Raw genomic sequence first — 20,440 nt, forward strand, 5'->3', positions numbered from 1 at the left:
GCCAAATAGTGACAAAAGAGAATTGAAATAATTTCTGTGCTTTTAGTGCCAAAGCTAGAAATGTAAAGCCCCCGATTAAAGAGAAAAATGAGCCTCTCTCTTGCAAAATAGCCAGGTCTTTAGGACTATTTGCATTATATACTGATAGAGGAAAGAGATGCAAAGAAGACCTTTCAGCCTCGTTCACTTCCCATTGCTTCTGAGATTTTCCTCATGTAAATGGGAAGAGAGTGAGTCGTCAATGTTACCAAACTGAGTAATGGCAAATGAGTCAGCAAAGTTATATAAAAGGGTTTAACTAAATGGCTGTCATATGTAAAAATAATGTCTTTGGAACTTTAAGGATCTTTAATAATACCCTATGAATATATTTTTTGAATTAGTAACTTCAAATGAGAAGAGGATCTTGATCTTTCGTAGACTATGGCCACTGGGGGCCATAAACTTAAGGGATTACTTGCATAATAATTCTGCTATATACATCGCCATTTAAGGTTTGTACTCTTGATTTGAATTCTATGAGTTCTGTGAATGCTATTAACATTCAAAGAACTCTATTCTCTTCCTAAAGATTATTGGTCTCACGTCATTTAAACTAGAAGGAATATAAACCGTGATAAGCGTTGGAATGGTGAGAGTAATCTAACATTCACACACCACTGGGAAAGATAATGTCTGTTCCTTATTTTTATCATAAGATTTATAAAGTCGGTAAAGTGGGAGATGTTATAGAGATTTGGCCTTTAGACTAAGACTTATAGATGATTAGACTAAGTAATAAGTTTATTCTGACTTCAGACTTGACTTTAGTTGGGGTTGAATAGAAACACATTTCTATCAATTTTACATGTTGTATTCATTGCTAACCTGATTAGGTCCATGCAAAACCTTAGAACATCTTGGACAAATTTTATATTGCTCTTGAGGATATAGAAAAATGGCACATGGACATATATATAGGTTGTCCATTTGGGCTTGTAATCATTATTTGTCTCAAATTACTAATCCTGATATGTAGATCCTTATACATTTTAGTAGTGAGCTCATGAGATAGTCTATCACTTCATAAATTGGGAAACATACAGTTAAATAGTTTTGTCTTTCTCAAATCTCAGATTCTCTAGGAGAATCCCCTACCATCCAGGTAACTACTTGTCTTTAAGAAAGCCTTCATGTAAGAGGCAAATTGGGTCCCAAACCCAATACTTTTGAATTATAGGTGGCAAACCTGAGGGGAGGGGAGGTATTTGTTGTATATATCATAGCTTCCTTACTAAACTATGAGTTCCTTAAGATCAGTAACCAAGTCTCAGCATGTTTATGTTTCATTGAGTGTCATTTAAAATCATTTTAGCAATTGGATTTTTATACTAAGAATGCTTTACCAAACTAAAACTGAATTCCTTTTCTTTTACAGGTGCAGGAGACATTGTTGCAATCATGATTGGCAATCTGAAAGGCACAAAAATTCTACAGTCTATTCAAAGAGGCATACAAGTAACAATGGTCATTGAAGTAGGGAAAAAACATGGACCTTGGGTGAATCACTATTCAATTTTCTTCGTTTCTGTGTCCTTTTTTATTATTACGGCAGCAACTGTGGGCTATTTTATCTTTTATTCTGCTCGAAGATTACGGAATGCGAGAGCTCAAAGCAGGAAGCAGGTTTGTAATGGCCCTTTCTTCCAATTTAAAAATATTTTACTGTTTTAATTGTAGATTCAGTGTCATGCATTTTAATATTCTTCACTTGCTGGACAATGATCCATGCATATGTTTTGTGAAAACTGGTAGTTTTTAAAAGTATGTCACCTTCTATCCTCTGAAATCTCTTATTTTCTGAAATTTGTCTATGGCCTTAATCCTGCCTGGTTAAGTCTTCTAATACCTCATTAGGGAGCACAGCCAGCATTTAAGTATATATGGGTGTAAATACATATGTTCATTTACACATTTTTTCTAAATTACAAAAGCATTTCATACGCAATATAGAAAATTTAGAAACTAGAAAGTACAAGAGAAAAAAACCTTCACCCAAAACTCCATATAACAACAACAACAAAACTGTAGTCACCACCCAAAGGTAACCACTGTTATTTTACATGTAAGTGTGTGCCTGTACATGTGTGCATTTGCATTTGAGGGCAGGGCTGGGAAGAGAGACTAGGCTGAATGTCATGAGTAGGCAAGTTTAAAGATCTAATTGTGCATGATATAGTACTAGGCTCCAAACAGAGTCACATATTCATAATCTCTCCCATATTTTAACAACTGATGTATAAACAGGTACAAAGTACAGAAATAATAGAACAAAAATACCAAAGCATCATTGAACAGGGAAGAACCTCTGGTTATGTGGCATTGATCCTACCACATTTAAAGTGCCCCTCATTCCTCTTATATCCTCACTTCTCTTCCATACCCAGCTTAACTTCCACGGCCACTCCCATGCGTACGTCTTCAGATTCCTTGGCCCTTCTCTCTCTTTGTTAACTTGCTGTCAAAACCCAACCCTGATTAAATCCTACTTCCCACCTACTCTATGCCAGTTCTTTGCTTAGCTGAAGTAGGAGACAAACATTAGCATCTATACAGGCTAATCTCATTTTTAAATTTATAATCACAAACTCAGAGTGAGTTTGCTTACTGCTGCCCAACAATCATGCCATGTTTTCTTAACAATTTCCTCTCCTTTCCTAGGTTACTAATCATACATATTCCTTTCTCCTTAAACCTCCAACACGTCCTCCAACTTTACTCTCAACTTGTATTTTGGATCTTATTCCACTGAGAAAATTGAAGTAATCAAGAGTACTTCCACAAGCTTCCACCACATGTACCCATCTATGTGCATCTGTGTCTATACCCGATATCCTCTGCCTTGTCTTCTGTTGTTGGAGACACCCAAACATGCTATTAATTGCTTCCATTTTCAGAAGAACTCCTCTTGACCCCAGGCCAGAAACCTTGGAGTAAATTCTTTATTCTTCTCTTTCTCTCACTTCCCGCGTAACCTCCATCAGCAAGTCCTGTTGTTTTCTACCTTCATTATATATCCAGAATCCGATTACTTCTCACCACTCCCATTGCTTCCACCCTGGTCCATGCCACCGTCATTTCTTAACCTCCTCTCCTTCTCGAGAATTCTCAACACAACAGCAGAGTGGTGTGCCACTTCTCCAGAATGATTAGTAGGGATTTAAGGCTTTCAGCTGATCATATAGTAGAGGCCAGATTGTATTTTATATGTACTGAGAAGTTCCTCCAAAGGCAGTGAAATTCTGGCCACTTCATGCACTCTATCTCGAATAAGCAAAGATGAACCCAATTTATTTGAGAGTAGGGAAGCAGTGAGGATTTCTATGTGGCAAGAAAGTTAATTAAATTTGGGAACAGATGAAAAATTGAAATCGTGTTCTAAAACCTTTGTAAAGATTTAGACACCAGCAGGTGGTAATGAGTGATGATTATCTCAATGTTTAAAGTTAATTGACTTCTGTACTTCTCCTTAGAGAAGCAGCTTATCACACTGGTGGCAGGTTCAGCCCGTTACTAGCTGTAGTCAAAAGGATGTTTAAAATTCCTGTGCCAGGCCATTCAATAGTCTCACACTGTGTTAATATTTGGCATTTGTATATAGTGCTGATTTTATCTCTGAAGTTGAAAAGAAATTGGTATCCAGTATGATGAACTATTCAAATGTTACAGTTACAATGACAAGAGTGTTTGGTTCAAAGTTTATAGTTACAGTGACAAGAGTGTTTGGTTTGTGCATGTTCATGGTGGGGTATGTATTTCTGTACGCCAAGTGCTATATTAAATCTATTAATGTGGCATTAAAACCCATAAGCAAGTAATACAGTTTATAAAGAACTGTCTGGTGTTGCACAAGCTCCATTGGATATTTGACTCCGGTCTCATCACTCAAGTAAATTTCATACTTTATAATATATCTTAAGAAAATCAGCTTCTGTACACATGGTTAAGAATAGCATTAAAACTTCTCACCTCACCAGTACTGAACCAAGATGGCAGAGTAGAAGGACGTGCTCTCACTCCCTCTTGTGAGAACATCAGAATCACAGCTAGCTGCTGGACAATCATCGACAGAAAGGCACTGGAAATCACCAAAAATGATACCCCACATCCAAAGACAAAGGAGAAGCCACAATGAGACGGTAGGAGGGGCGCAGTCACAGTAAAATCAAATCCCATAACTGCTGGGTGGGTGACTCACAGACTGGAGAACACCTGTACCACAGAAGTCCACCCACTGGAGTGAAGGTTCTGAGCCCCACATCGAGCTTCCCAACCTGGGGGTCTGGCAACGGGAGGAGGAATTCCTAGAGAATCAGACTTTGAATGCTAGTGGGATTTGACTGCAGGACATAGACAGGATTGGGGGAAACAGAGACTCCACTCTTCCAGGGCACACACAAAGTAGTGTGTGTATTGGGACCCAGGGGAAGGAGCAGTGACCCCATAGGAGACTGAACCAGACCTACCTGCTAGTGTTGGAGGGTCTCCTGCAGAGGTGGGCAGTGGCTGTGGCTCACCGTGGGGACAAGGACACTGGTGGCAGGAGCTCTGGGAAGTACTCCTTGGCGTGAGCCCTCCCAGAGTCCACCACTAGCCCCACCAAACAGCCCAGGTAGGCTCAAGTGTTGCAATGCCTCAGGCCAAACAACCAACAGGGAGGGAACCCAGCCCCACCCATCATCAGACAAGCGGATTAAAGTTTTACAGAGCTCTGCCCACCAAAGCAACAGTCAGCTCTACCCACCACCAGTCCCTCCCATCAGGAAACTTGCACAAGCCTCTTAGATATCCTCATCTACCAGAGGGCAGACAGCAGAAGGAAGAACTACAATCCTGCAGCCTGTGGAACAAAAACCACATTCACAGAAAGATAGACAAGATGAAAAGGCTGAGGGCTATCTACCAGATAAAGGAACAAGATAAAACCCCAGAAAAACAACTAATAGAAGTGGAGATAGGCAACCTTCCAGAAAAAGAATTCAGAATAACGATAGTGAAGATGATCCAGGACCTCAGAAAAAGAATGGAGGCAAAGATCGAGAAGATGCAAGAAATGTTTAACAAAGACCTAGAAGAATTAAAGAACAAACAAACAGAGATGAACAATACAATAACAAATGAAAACTACACTAGAAGGAATCAATAGCAGAATAACTGAGGCAGAAGAATGGATAAGTGACCTGGAAGGCAGAAGGGTGGAATTCACTGCCACAGAACAGAATAAAGAAAAAAAGAATTAAAAGAAATGAAGACAGCCTATGAGACCTCTGGGACAACATTAAACACAACAACATTTGCATTATAGGGGTGCCAGAAGGAGAAGAGAGAAAGGACCAGAGAAAATATTTGAAGAGATTATAGTTGAAAACGTCCCTAACATATGAAAGGAAATAGCCACCCAAGTCCAGGAAGCACAGTGAGTCCCATACAGGATAAACCCAAGGAGAAACACGCCAAGACACATAGTGATCAAATTGGCAAAAATTAAAGACAAATTATTGAAAGCAGCAAGGGAAAAATGACAAATAACATGCAAGGGAACTCCCATAAGGTTAACAGCTGATTTCTCAGCAGAAAGTGTACAAGCCAGAACGGAGTGGCATGATATACTTAAAGTGATGAAAGGGAAGAACCTACAACGAAGATTACTCTACCCGGCAAGGATCTCATTCACATTCGATGGAGAAATCAAAAGCTTTACAGACAAGCAAAAGCTAAGAGAATTCAGCACCACCAAATCAGCTCTACAACAAATGCTAAAGGAACTTCTCTAAGTGGGAAACACAAGAGAAGAAAAGGACCTACAAAAACAAACCCAGGGGCTTCCCTGGTGGCGCACTGGTTGGGAGTCTTTCTGCTGATGTGGGGGACACGAGTTTGTGCCCTGGTCCGGGAAGATCCCACATGCCGCAGAGTTCCTGGGTCCGTGAGCCATGGCCACTGAGCCTGCACGTCCGAGGCCTGTGCTCCGCAGCATGAGAGGCCACAACAGTGAGAGGCCCGCGTACCGAAAAAAGAAAAAAAAAACAACCCAAAACAATTAAGAAAATTGTCATAGGAACATACATATCGATAATTACCTTAAACAGAAATGGATTAAATGCTCCAACCAAAAGACATAGCCTTGCTGAATGGATACAAAAACAAGACCCATATATATGCTGTCTACAAGAGACCCACTTCAGACCTAGGGACACATACAGACTGAAAGTGAGGGGATGGAAAAAGATATTCCATGCAAATGGAAATCAGAAGAAAGCTGGAGTAGCAATACTCATATCAGATAAAATAGACTTCAAAATAAAGAATGTTACAAGAGACAAGGAAGCACACTGCATATTGATCAAGGGATCAATCCAAGAAGAAGATATATCAATTTTAAATATATATGCACCCAACATAGGAGCACCTCAATACATAAGGCAACTGCTAACAGCTCTAAAAGAGGAAATTGACAGTAACACAATAATAGTGGGGGACTTTAACACCTCACTTAGACCAATGGACAGATCATCCAAACAGAAAATTAATAAGGAAACAGAAGCTTTAAATGACACAATAGACCAGGTAGATTTAATTGATATTTATAGGACATTCCATCCAAAAACAGCAGATTACACTTTCTTCTCAAGTGTGCATGGAACATTGTCCAGGATAGATCACATCTTGGGTCACAAATCAAGCCTCTGTAAATTTTTTTTTTTTTTTTTTTTTTTTTTTTTGCGGTACGCGGGCCTCTCACTGTCGCGGCAGGTCACTGTTGCAGCCTCCCCCGCCACGGAGCACAGGCTCCAGACGCGCAGGCTCAGCGGCCATGGCTCACGGGCCCAGCCGCTCCGCGGCATGTAGGGATCTTCCCAGACTGGGGCACGAACCCGCGTCCCCTGCATTCACAGGCGGACTCTCAACCACTGCGCCACCAGGGAAGCCCTGTAAATTTAAGAGAATTGAAATCATATCAAGCATCTTTTCTGACCACAACACTATGAGATTAGAAATGAATTATAGGAAAACAAACGTAAAAAACACAAACACATGGAGGCAAAACAGTGCATTACTAAATAACCGAGAGATCATTGAAGAAATCAAAGAGGAAGTCAAAAATACCTAGAGACAAATGACAATGAAAACAGGATGATCCAAAACCTATGGGATGCAGCAAAAGCATTTCTAAGAGGGAAGTTTATAGCTACACAAGCCTACCTCAAGAAACAAGGAAAATCTCAAATAAACAATGTAACCTTACACCGAAAGGAACTAGAGAAAGAAGAACAAACAAAACCCAAAGTTAGCAGAAGGAAAGAAATCATAAAGATCAGAGCAGAAATAAATGGAATAGAAACTAAGAAAACTATAGCAAAGATCAATACTACTATGAGCTGGTTCTTTGAAAAGATAAACAAAATTGATAAACCATTAGCCAGACTCATCAAGAAAAAGAGAGGACAGAAATCAATAAAATTAGAAAGAAAAAGGAGAAGTTACAACAGACACCGCAGAAATACAAAGCATCCTGAGAGACTACTACCAGTAACTGTATGCCAATAAAATGGACAACCTGGAAGAAACGGACAAATTCTTAGAAAGGTATAACCTTCCAAGACTGAACCAGGAAGAAATACAAACTATGAACAAACCAATCACAAGTGATGAAATTGTGAAATTAAAAATCTTCCAACAAACAGAAGTCCAGGACCAGGCTTCCCTGGTGGCGCAGTGGTTGAGAGTCCGCCTGCTGATGCAGGGTACACGGGTTTGTGCCCCGGTCCGGGAAGATCCTACATACCACGGAGCGGCTGGGCCCGTGAGCCATGGCTGCTGAGCCTGCGCGTGTGGAGCCTGTGCTCCACAATGGAAGAGGCCACAACAGTGAAAGGCCCGTGTACCGCAAAAAAAAAAAAAAAAAAAAAAAATGTCCAGGACCAAATGGCTTCACAGGTGAATTCTATCAAACCTTTAGAGAAGAGCTAACACCCATCCTTCTCAAACTCTTCCGAAAAACTGCAGAGGAAGGAACACTCCCAAACTCATTCTATGAGGCCACTATCACTCTGATACCGAAACCAGACAAAGATACTACAAAAAAAGAAAATTACAGACCAACGTCACTGGTTAATATAGATAGAAAAATCCTCAACAAAATACTAGCAAATAGAGTCCAACAACACATTAAAAGGCTCATACACCATGATCAAGTGGGATTTATCCCAGGGATGCAAGGACTCTTCAATATACGCAAGTCAACCAAAGTGATACACCATATTAACAAATGGAAGAAGAAAAACCATATGATCATCTCAATAGATGCAGAAAAAGCTTTTGACAAAATTCAACACCCATTTATGATAAAAACTCTCCAGAAAGTGGGCATACAGGGAACCTACCTCAACATAATAAAGGCCATACACAACAAACCCACAGCAAACATCATTCTCAATGGTGAAAAACTGAAAGCGTTTCCTCTAAGATCAGGAACAAGACAAGGATGTCCACTCTCACCACTATTATTCAGCATAGTTTTGGAAGTCCTAGCCACGGCAATCAGAGAAGAAAAGGAAATAAAAGGAATACAAATTGGGAAAGAAGAAGCAAAACTGTCAGTGTGTGCAGATGACATGATACTATACATAGAGAATCCTAAAGGTGCCACCAGAAAACTACTAGGGCTAATCAGTGAATTTGGTAAAGTTGCAGGATAGAAAATTAGTGCACAGAAATCTCTTGCATCCTATACACTAATGATGAAAAATCTGAAAGAGAAGTTAAGGAAACAATCCCTTTTACCATTGCAACAAAAAGAATAAAATACCTAGGAATAAACCTACCTAGGGAGACAAAAGACCTGTATTCAGTAAGCTATAAGACACTTACGAAAGAAATTAAAGATGATACCAACAGATGGAGAGATATACCATGTTCTTGGATTGGAAGAATCAATATTGTGAAAATGATTATACTATCCAACGCAATCTACAGATTCAATGCAATCCCTATCAAATTACCAATGGCATTTTTTATGGAACTAGAACAAAAAATCTTAAAATTTGTATGGAGGCACAAAACACCCCGAATAGCCAAAGCAGTCTTGAGGGATAAAAACCGAGCTGGAGGAATCAGACTCCCTGACTTCACGCTATACTACCAAGCTACAGTAATCAAGACAATATGGTAGTGGCACAAAAAGAGACACATAGATCAATGGAACAAGATTGAAAGCCCAGAGGTAAACCCACCCACCTATAGTCAACTAATCTATGACAAAGGAGGCAAGGATATACAATGGAGAAAAGACAGCCTCTTCAATAAGTGGTGCTGGGAAAACTGGACAGCTACATGTTAAAGAATGAAATTAGAACACTCCCTAACACCATACACAAAAATAAACTCAAATGCATTAGAGACCTAAATGTAAGACCAGACACTATAAAACTCTTAGAGGGAAACATAGGAAGAACACTGTTTGACATAAATCACAGCAAGATCTTTTTTGATCCACCTCCTAGAGTAATGGAAATAAAAACAAAAATAAACAAATGGGACCTAATGAAACTTCAAAGCTTTTGCACAGCAAAGGAAACCATAAACAAGACGAAAAGACAACCCTCAGAATGGGAGAAAATATTTGCAAATGAATCAATGGACAAAGGATTAATCTCCAAAATATATAAACAGTTCATGCAGCTCAATATTAAAAAAACAAACAATCCAATCCAAAAATGGGCAGAAGACCTAAATAGACATTTCTCCAAAGAAGACATACAGATGGCCAAGAAGCACATGAAAAGCTGCTCAACATCACTAATTATTAGAGAAATGCAAATCAAAACTACAATGAGGTATCACCTCACACCAGTTAGAATGGCCATCATCAGAAAATCTACAAACAACAAATGCTGGAGAGGGTGTGGAGAAAAGGGAACCCTCTTGCACTGTTGGTGGGAATGTAAATTGATACAGCCACTATGGAGAACAGTATGGAGGTTCCTCAAAGAACTAAAAATAGAATTACCAAATGATCCAGCAATCTCACTGCTGGGCATATACCCAGAGAAAACCATAATTCAAAAAGACACATGCACCCCAATGTTCATTGCTGCACTATTTACAATAGCCAGCTCATGGAAGCAACCTAAATGCCCATTGACAGATGAATGGATAAAGAAGATGTGGTACATATATACAATGGAATATTACTCAGCCATAAAAAGGAACGAAATTGGGTCATTTGTAGAGATGTGGATGGATCTAGAGACTGTCATACAGGGTGAAGTACGTCAGAAAGAGAAAAACAAGTATCGTATATTAACGTGTATATGTGGAACCTAGAAAAAGGGTACAGATGAACCGTTTTGCAGGGCAGAAATTGAGACACAGATGTAGAGAACAAACGTATGGACACCAAGAGGGGAAAGTGGCGGCAGGGTGGTGGTGGTGGTGTGATGAATTGGGCGATTGGGATTGACATGTATACATTGATGTGTATAAAATTGATGACTAATAAGAACCTGCTGTATAAAAAAGTAAAATTAAATTTAAAAACTTCTCACCTTTTAGAGAAGGCTTTTGAGAGGGCATTTTCCACTCCTTAATGGGTTGTATCTGTTTATCCTTTGGTGACTAAAGGATTAAATATATGACTGATAATCGCTTTTGCTTGCATATACTTGAGAGTGCTGAAATGTCATTTACATATTATTTAATTTTCCTGACTTCTTATTTTTAAAACATAAAGCTTGGGCTTCCCTGGTGGCGCAGTGGTTGAGAGTCCGCCTGCTGAGGCAGGGGACATGGGTTCGTGCCCTGGTCCGGGAAGATCCCACATGCCGCAGAGCAGCTGGGCCCGTGAGCCATGGCCGCTGAGCCTGCGCTTCCGGAGCCTGTGCTCCACAAAGGGAGAGGCCACAACAGTGAGAGGCCCGCGTACCGCAAAAAAAAAAACATAAAGCTTGATGCGTATGATGGTTATAACTATCACTAAATATTTAACTGCATTGTACCCATTTTGCTGGTAAAAATAATACTGAAACTGAGTAATGAAAATTTACCTTTGTTAAAATTCATTAGAATGTTCAGGAGTGTCTTCCCTCTGAACCATTATGACACATAGTAGATAATGTCAGGCAAACTGATAAATGTATAACCATAAATTTTGATGACCATAATGCCCAATTATAATGGACAGCATATAGTGGTCGTATGCCTGACATTCCGTAGTATGATGTGTCAGAACACACATCATCCCTGTTTTTGTGGATAGAAAGCTTTTAAACAAGATGAAAAATATCAATGGGTTGTAAATGAAAATAACATATTAGGCATTATATGGTGGATTCATGTCTTCACTGTGAACAACCCTAACCTAAGACAATGAAGATTATGGAAAACCTTCTGGCATGCTCAAACTAAACTGAGTTTGGGAGTCACCATTATCCACTTGACTCTGGCATGAGACACCCAGCATTTTTGGGATATAGTGCGTGTACCTTAACCTTACTCAAGCAGTCAATACTCAGTGGAAACAAGGTATGTGTTGGATTAAACATTGGCCAGTGAAACAAAACAGGGCTGTAGGTGAAAGAGAAGGTGGCCTTCATATAATGGAACAAGCTGAATTTACTTTTAATGAAAACTGTCTTTCAGAAGAAAAGAAGTTACTCTCTGAAATAGATTGGTAGGAATCATCTTCCAAGAGCAGAGAAAAGAATGGGAATCCACTTGGAAAGCTGATGAAAACTTAGTAATATGGTCACACAGACCCAATACATAATGCTAGAGGATGTTAGCACTCAACACTTGGAAAGAGCGTATACTCTGACACAACAGGGTCTGTTAACTATTTTACTCCAAATGGGGACCCAAGTAGTCATGGGGTAATGACCTTCCATTTTTAGTTATGGAAGTTCAGGAAGAGCATCTTTTTTTTAAAAAATAAATTTATTTATTTATTTATTTATATTTTTGGCTGTGTTGGGTCTTCGTTTCTGTGCGAGGGCTTTCCCTAGTTGCGGCAAGCGGGGACTACTCTTCATCGCGGTGTGTGGGCCTTTCACTGTCGCGGCCTCTCTTGTTGTGGGGCACAGGCTCCAGACGCGCAGGCTCAGTAGTTGTGGCTCACGGGCCCAGTCGCTCCATGGCATGTGGGATCCTCCCAGACCAGGGCTCGAACCCGTGTCCCCTGCATTGGCAGGCAGACTGTCAACCACTGCGCCACCAGGGAAGCCCCAGGAAGAGCATCTTTGAGACACATGCAGAGCCACAAACTTTCTGGGTGAAATTGTAACTTACATTGCTGATCGCTGACTCACCTCTCCCAAAGGATGGACCAAAATAAGATGAGTTATAGGAATAGGAATAATACTGAACGATACCCATGTATTCCCCATGGGAGGGAGACAGCCTTTCTGCACAACAGTCAATGGGAAAACTGTATAATAGTGTGAGTTGAGACAAATGATTGACTTTGTCCTCAGCTAACATGGAACCTAGAAATGACAGAATCATCACCACTGGTGGTAACACTTGTCCATAATAATATCTGGTATGTGGGCAAAGAACAGTTTCTTCTAGGAAGATTTAAGATTTATCACAACACTTCTGTGATACTTCCTGACTTCTTTTGTAACCAGATGAAACTGTATCATAACCATACTGTGATATGGTGTAATACTGGTATTGTTGGTAAGGTTCAACTGCCTTATATAAATACATCTTATGATAATGAAATGTATTGGGAAGCTGAACTAAAACCTCCCCAGGATGTGATACCAATGGAGAGTGACTGGCCTGAGGAAGAATTAGATATAGTTCATTACTTTAAATAGCTCTGTACAAGTTTATCTCAAAGTTCAAGTGGCCATAGGTCAAGGGAGTAAAGAGATAATTAAATTGGTACATCAATATAAAGATGTTTTAAATGGTCTTATAGATTGGAAGAATTATTTCTTTGAGCCTATTTTCATCCTTCATTGCCTTCTGCAAGTATTAGATATGGTTATGTTGTTCTTGCTTACCTTATATATAAATGCTGTACTAATTGTAAAAGCCCAAAATGACTGTTTTGTTGTTAAAAAGACCATGATTGAGAGAGAGAGTAGATTGTAAGGAAAGAGACAACATAGTAGGTCTAGCTGCTTACTCCTTGAAAGTCTCCAAGGAAACCATGCTTGGCCCTTGGCCAACCCTGGGAATGTGGTCGTCAAATGGTTTTATGTTGTTTGTTTTGTTTTGTTTGCTTTTCTGTTTTCTTCCAGTTTTATTGAGATATAATTGACTTATAGCACTGTATAAGTTTAAGGTGTACAACACAATGATTTGACTTACATACATCCTGAAATGATTAACACAGTAGGTTTAGGGAACATCCATCGTCTCGTGTAGATACACATTAAAGAAATAGAAAAAAATATCTTTTCCCTTGTGATGAGAACTCCTAGGAGTTACTCTCTTAATAACTTTCATTTATAATATATAGCAGTGTTAATTATACTTGTCATGTTGAACATTATATCCCTAGTACTTACTTATCTTATAATTGCAAGTTTGTAGCTTTTGACTACCTTCATCTAATTCCCCCTTCCCCCACCATCCGCCTCTGGTAGTCACAAATCTGATCTCTTTTTCTGTAAGTTTGTTTGGTTGGTTTTTGCCTGCGCCACGTGGCATGTGGGATTTTAGTTCCACGACCAGGGATCGAACCTGCGCCCCCTGCAGTGGAAGCGCGGCGTCTTAACCATTGGACGGCCAGGGAAGTCCCAAGTTTGTTTGTTTTCGAAATATAATTGACCTACCACGCTATGTTAGTTCCTGGTATGTAACACAGTGATTCAATATTTCTATGCATTTGAAAATGATCACCATGATTGTCTAGTTGTCATTTGTTACCATAAAAAGATATTACATAATTATTGACCGTATTCCACACACTGTGCATTTCATACCGGTGACTCATTTATTTTGTAACTGAAATTTGTGCCTCTTTATCTCGCTGTGTACAATGGAATATTACTCAGCCATAAAAAAATGAAATCTTAACCATTTGCGACATGAATGGATCTAGAAGATATTATGCTAAGTGAAATAAGTCAGACAGAGAAAGACAAATACTGTATGATTTCACTTATATGTGGACTCTAAAGAACAAAACAAATGAACAAACATGACCAAATAGAAACAGAGAACAAACAGGTGGTTGCCAGAGGTGGGGGGCAGTGGGGGGAGGAGAGAAATAGGTGAGGGAGATTAAAAGGTACAGACTTCCAGTTACAAAATAAATGAGTCAAAGTGTTCTTTATGTTAGTGATTGATGATTTTGTTATACACATCTGGAGCAACAATCAGGATAAATAATATGCACCTGGTTTTGTTGTTTGGGTCCTGAGTTTGGAGCAGCATGGCCAACTGCTAGCAGAATTATCTAGTGACCAGTCCCCCATCTGAGCCTCAGATCCTGAGACTCAAATTGGCTTCCTGGGCAGAGATATGTAACACATGTCCTTATACTTTGCTGCCAAAGAGATAGCACTCCTGTGTGGTCTCAGATGAGGAAGAACTTAGCTACATTAATATCTTAAAATTTGTCCTTGAACTTAAAGCATGACTAAAAACTATCTGAAACATTTCTGGTTACATTAAATTTTCTCTACTGTCCTAGTATATGAAATTAACTGGAAGACTTACCAGGTGTCTGCATGCTGTACCACTATCAATATATACATATTTGTAGTTGGTGCATTTGTATGTATCTGTTCCTGCCTGAATTTGAGATTTAGAGCCCTTTACAAAACCACTGCTTTGGCTCTTGTATAAGAAGAGCAGATTAAACAAATTCTCGTCTGAGTAGGACCTGGTTTTATAGTCTTTCTCTGACTTTCTCACTGGACAAAAGGAAGCTCTTAAAATGGGTCTGTCGGGATTTTTTAAAATATTCACTTACTCTAATAAAGGTTTTGATTGTCTTTCTTTGAAAAATGCTATAATCTGAGTCATAACCTATCTCTTAGGGTAAATTCCCCCTTTTCTGACTGCTCTTCCTTACAGTGCATTTCCTCACACTGTTCACAGGGATCACCTTTGTGTAGGTGGTCTGTACTCCTATTTCTGTAGTTCCATAGACTTATGGGAAGCTGTTCTATAATCTGCACCTCCTCTTTCCTTTAGGAATACTCTCATTCAGATATTATACAGAGGTTGTTTTGGGCTTTATCATTTTTAATTGAAGTATAATTGACATACAGTATTATATTAGTTTCAGGTGTACAATACAGTGATTCCATGCCTAGGTTTTTGCTGGGGAAAAAAGCAGATTTCTCTCAGTTCTCATATATCTAAACAGCCACATCACTCAAACTTTGATTTTGTTCACAGGAATGTATCTGAAGAAAAGAATCCTCTTATTATAATCCTTGATTTTAAGTATTCTGTTTTATAAATTCCGAGCCAAATTTTTATGAAAATTTTTATTTTAAAAAAGTGGTGAGGGACTTTCCTGGTGGCGCAGTGGTTAAGAATCTGCCTGCCAATGCAGGGGACCTGGGTTCAAGCCCTGGGCCAGGAAGATCCCACATGTCACGGAGCACCTAAGCCCGCGCGCCATAACTACTGAATCCCGCGTGCCTAGAGCCCGTCCTCCACAACAAGAGAAGCCACCACAATGAGAAGCCCGCACACCACAACAAAGAGTAGCCCCCACTCAGTGCAACTAGAGAAAGCCTGTGCACAGCAACGAAGACCCAACGGAGCCAAAAATAAATTTTTTAAAAAAGTGGTGACTTAAGAACAGGGAAATATAGTTTGCTTATATCTACCCTCTTTTCTTGCTTTTACATACCCCAATCCGCTCCCTCCCCCCACCATCAAGTAATTAGGTTTGACTACGTGCCTAGTGTTATTCATGTGGGTTTCAGTTAAACTAAAAGCTGAATGCCGTGGGACCAAAACCCAGGTGACAAATAACCAGACTAAAACATTTATTTTACTTAGTTTGATATAAATTCACAGATGAACTAGGTAAAATATCTTTGAGTTCACTGTAATTTAAAAATTGAACATTGTAATATAGGGTAAGAATTGACCTGACTCTTCATTTTCAGTCCACTTAAAGTGTCACTCAGAAACAAAACAACTATATAGCTGAAATTCTTCAGTGACTAGAACCATCCCAGCTTTTGAATAGACTAATGGCATTAAGCTTCTGTTGAGAAAATTGGCGAAAAACCAAGATGCTTTGAATCAATCTTCTACTCTGCCAAATATTCTTAGACCAGGTATCTCTTAGGATTGGGGAGAGGTGGGTAGAGTCTGTTGATATAAAATACCTGTTTAAAAGAGCTCCCCAGGGCTTCCCTGGTGGCGCAGTGGTTAGGAATCCACTTGCCAATACAGGAGACACGGGTTCGAGCCCTGGTCCGGGAAGATCCCACGTGATGCGGAGCAAATAAGCCCGTGTGCCACAACTACTCAGCCTGAGTTCTAGAGCCTGCGAGCCACAGCTACTGAGCCCGCGTGCTACAACAAAGAGTAGCCCCCACTCGCTGCAACCAGAGAAAGCCCACGCACAGCAACGAAGACCCAACACAGCCAAAAATAAGTTTATTAAAAAAAAATATATATATATATATGAGATCCCCAAATCACAGTAAGTAGCCAGTTGAGGAAGGATTTGAAGATTGGATAATAGCTAACTTTGAGGGTTTTTTTTCTTATTTCTTTCATTTATCTTCTTCACAAGGAATGTGAAGCCCTTTAAAGGCTTCTTTGCTGTTACACAGTGGAGGAAGTGTGCTATAGTGGAGAGATCATGGGCTTTAAAGCCACATAGAACCTGGGCTTGAATTGAATAGCAGCTCTGCAACTAACCAGCTGCCTGGACTTTAGTCAAGCTTCAGAACCTTTTCTTGTCCATAAAGTTTGGATATTAAAATACCTATTCCATAAGGTTGTTAATGTTTAAACAAGATGACACATGTAAAAAGCTTAAGGTTAAACCTGACGCATGGCAGGGGCCCAATACGTGTTCTCTAAACCTTTATTTTCCCAGATTTGATAGAATAGAAGCTTTTAATGAGTCAAACTTAGATGAGAAAATCGTGAAAATCTGTGTTTCTAAACTCAGAAGCTATTCTTTGAGCAACTACTAGGCATTATGGGAATTTTTTTTAAATGATTAAGGACCAGTCTTCCACCTACTCACAATCTACTAGGAGAAAAAGACACGTGAATAATACAACTACAGAATATAAGAGGTAGAAACAATGTGCTATTGGAATTTATAGGGTAGGGGAGAATTCTGATATGGTGGAGAGGTACTGAAAAGGTGTCCAAAGTAATTTGTGTAACAAAGTAGATATACTCTTGAAGTTCTGTTTTTTAAGGAATCAAATATAAATTAAAGTTTGCATTGGGGCATATTCTCTTTAAATGTTAAAGCCAGAAGTTTGACTTAAACAAAATTACCCAAACATATATTTAATATAAACTACTTGGTCTTAATTTTGTTCTCATATGTCAGTTTTTAGAGGAATGGATGCATCTTGGGAACTCCTGCTATCAGTGTGACAGTGAAATAGTTTGAGTACTGATGGCAGTTTTAAAAGTGACCTTTATTCAGGTTCTAAAAATACAGTTTGTGCTTCTTAACAAAACCACATGTCGCTCCTCCGTATTGAAAGAAATGTCTTTTCTTTATAAAAGCTTGGTAAGAGTTATTGGAAATATTCAAATTGCCCTTTAAAGGATTTTTAAAAATTCTACGGCTGCTTCATAATCAAGTCCCTTGCTTAGGATCTTCTGGTTTTTTTTTTTTTTTTTTTTTGGATCTTCTGGTCTTAAGTTCCACTTTTCTCATTCACACAGACTTGGACATTACATTTAAAGTTTGTGTTCAATCCCATCTCTCAGATTAATTTGCATTAGTCTTGGATATAATCAAAGTTGTATAGTTAGCATTCATCCCTGATGAATTGATGAACACTAGCACTGGAGACTCATGCATTTATATTTCGTTGAATATTTTGGAATGAGAAATCAGACTATATAGATATAATCAGGTAAATACACTAGAGATGTATTACTTCCTTGTGAGTGCATTTCCCCAGTTGTGTCATAGAGCTTGTTACTTAAACCTAAATCAGAAGTGCTCTAAAGACAGGTTGCAAAATGATTGTCAAAGACTTCTTATCAACTACATTTTTTCCTTGCCCAGTTTTCTCTTGTTGGCTCTATTTTTGTATCATTTGCATTTTTTTCATCTTCGTGTTGAAATAGCTCATGCTTTATAGGAAAAGAAAGTAGTGATGTTTGGAAATCTAGGCCAGGGCCAGAATCCTGTGGGCCTACTGGCTGTTCACTGTAAGGACTGGCCACAATTTGACAGACCGTAGAATCCAGGAGTTGGAAAAACTTGAGAAAGTTTTGGATGGTTGTATCGTAATGGAATCTTGGAATACGAAGAGCAGACTTCCAGTACCAGCCCTATCATTCAGAGGCTGCATGCCCTTTTGGACAAGTTATTTTACTCTTCCAAGCCTCCACTTGCTCAACGTTAAAATGGAAATATCCTCTCCTTTAGGGGATTGTTGTGAGGATTAAATGAGGTAATATATATCAAAAATAATTATAAAATAACTATATAAATGTAAGGAAGTAGTACTAGCTTCCTGCTCCAAGCCACAGTAAACAAAAGATGGCTACCTTGAAGTCAGAGTTAAGTGTTCCCAAACTCTGGGCTTCAGTGGGACTGACACTAACCAACTCTGAGATTTTGAGCACAGCATTCTTTCTCTTTGGGCATCAGTTTCCTTATCTGTCAGATAAGATCTCAGGCTAGGTGAACTCTAAGAGTTTTCCAGCTCTAAAGATCCTAAGTGTATCTCCTTTCACTGTCACCCTATTATTTACTTGTGATGCAAGTGACAGAAGGGAAAATATTTAAGCTCAAAATGAAGTACCATGCTTCCCTGGTGGCACAGTGGTTAAGAATCTGCCTGCCAATGCATGGACACGGGTTCAAGCCCTGGTCTGGGAAGATCCCACATGCCGTGGGGCAACTAAGCCCATGCGCCACAACTACTGAGCCTGCGCTCTAGAACCCGCGAGCCACAAGTACTGAGCCCACGTGCCTAGAGCCCATGCTCCGCAACAAGAGAAGCCACCTCAATGAGAAGCCCGTGCACCACAACGAAGAGTAGCCCCCGCTTGCCACAACTAGAGAAAGCCCGCGCGCAGCAATGAAGACCCAACATAGCCAAGAAATAAAATAAATAAAATAAATAAGTTTATTTAAAAAATTAAGTACCATCATAAAATTCCCCTTGTGAGTGAAATCCATGATTAAGTCTCAAAGAGAGAGTGAAAGGGCTTCGATTAATGCCTCTTTCCTTCTGAGAGCTAGGCCTTCCTATTAACGGTTTCTGTGAGCTATATTTGCCAGTCAGGTAACAATCTGAGAAGTTTCTGCTGCTACTATGCCAGCAAAGAAATATTTTGGCAGTAACGTCCTTGGCATCAAGCCAAATACGTTTCACAAAATGATATCTTATAGGAGGCAGGTTTGGGCATTAAGGAATTTCCTCACATATCTACACCCATGGATTATTCCCTTCCAAAATATATTTGCTACAGATATGTATAAATCTGTAATGCTAACTGATGAATAAATAGTACTTTATATTTTCATTTAATAAACATTTTATTGAGTGTCTGCTATCAGCCAGACATTATGCTGGATACTTAACGTTATCTCTAATTTTCATGTAACCTCAATGTCACCTAGGGGTCTCCCTGCTGGGGATGGAGGTACATACAGGGGGATGAGGAAGTTGTTGACATCCTCACAAGACCTCTGGTTCTGAGCAGCTACTTTCTGCTGAATTTCTATAAGTTTGTTCATTTTACAGTACAAAATAGGAAGATTGCTTATCATCTTGCCATGCTGCACATGCTATCTCTCTATTCCATACAGCATTCACCCAGGTGTGAAACCTAGCCTCTTCTTCAATTTACACATATAATATCTTCACTTGAGGCATTCGTGTATGTGGTAGATTTTACTGAAATAGAAGGAAGGTTAATTGTGGCATCACAAATAATTTCAAATTAACACCAAATATCTCATACCACCTGGGAGATTTTTCCTCTGGCCAGTTCATCCCACACAGAGGGATAGTCTCTCATTGATTCCTCTCTTTCTCACTTTTCCCTCACCTTTTAAATTTCCCCCTATACCTTAACCTCACTTCTGATTCAAATATATATATTTGAATATATATATATACACACACATATATATATACACATATATATATACACACACACACACACACACGTGTGTGTGTCTATGGATAGATAGATATAGATATGTATGTAATATTTTAGTCTTTGGTCCCCAAATGAGCCATGGACTTGC

General features: G+C 39.3%; 1 protein-coding gene across 2 annotated transcripts in view; it reads left to right on the forward strand.

The window, feature by feature from the left end:
• RNF128 (ring finger protein 128) overlaps nt 1-20,440 on the forward strand; it is a 99,573-nt gene that overhangs the window by 63,831 nt on the left and 15,302 nt on the right. For both annotated transcript variants that reach the window (XM_032620952.1, XM_032620951.1), the window contains exon 2: nt 1,418-1,665. In XM_032620952.1, the coding sequence (XP_032476843.1) occupies nt 1,418-1,665 (248 nt within the window). The remainder of the gene's footprint in view (nt 1-1,417; nt 1,666-20,440) is intronic.

The sequence above is a fragment of the Phocoena sinus genome, chromosome X, assembly GCF_008692025.1.
Source record: "Phocoena sinus isolate mPhoSin1 chromosome X, mPhoSin1.pri, whole genome shotgun sequence".
NCBI classification, from domain to species: Eukaryota; Metazoa; Chordata; class Mammalia; order Artiodactyla; family Phocoenidae; genus Phocoena; species Phocoena sinus.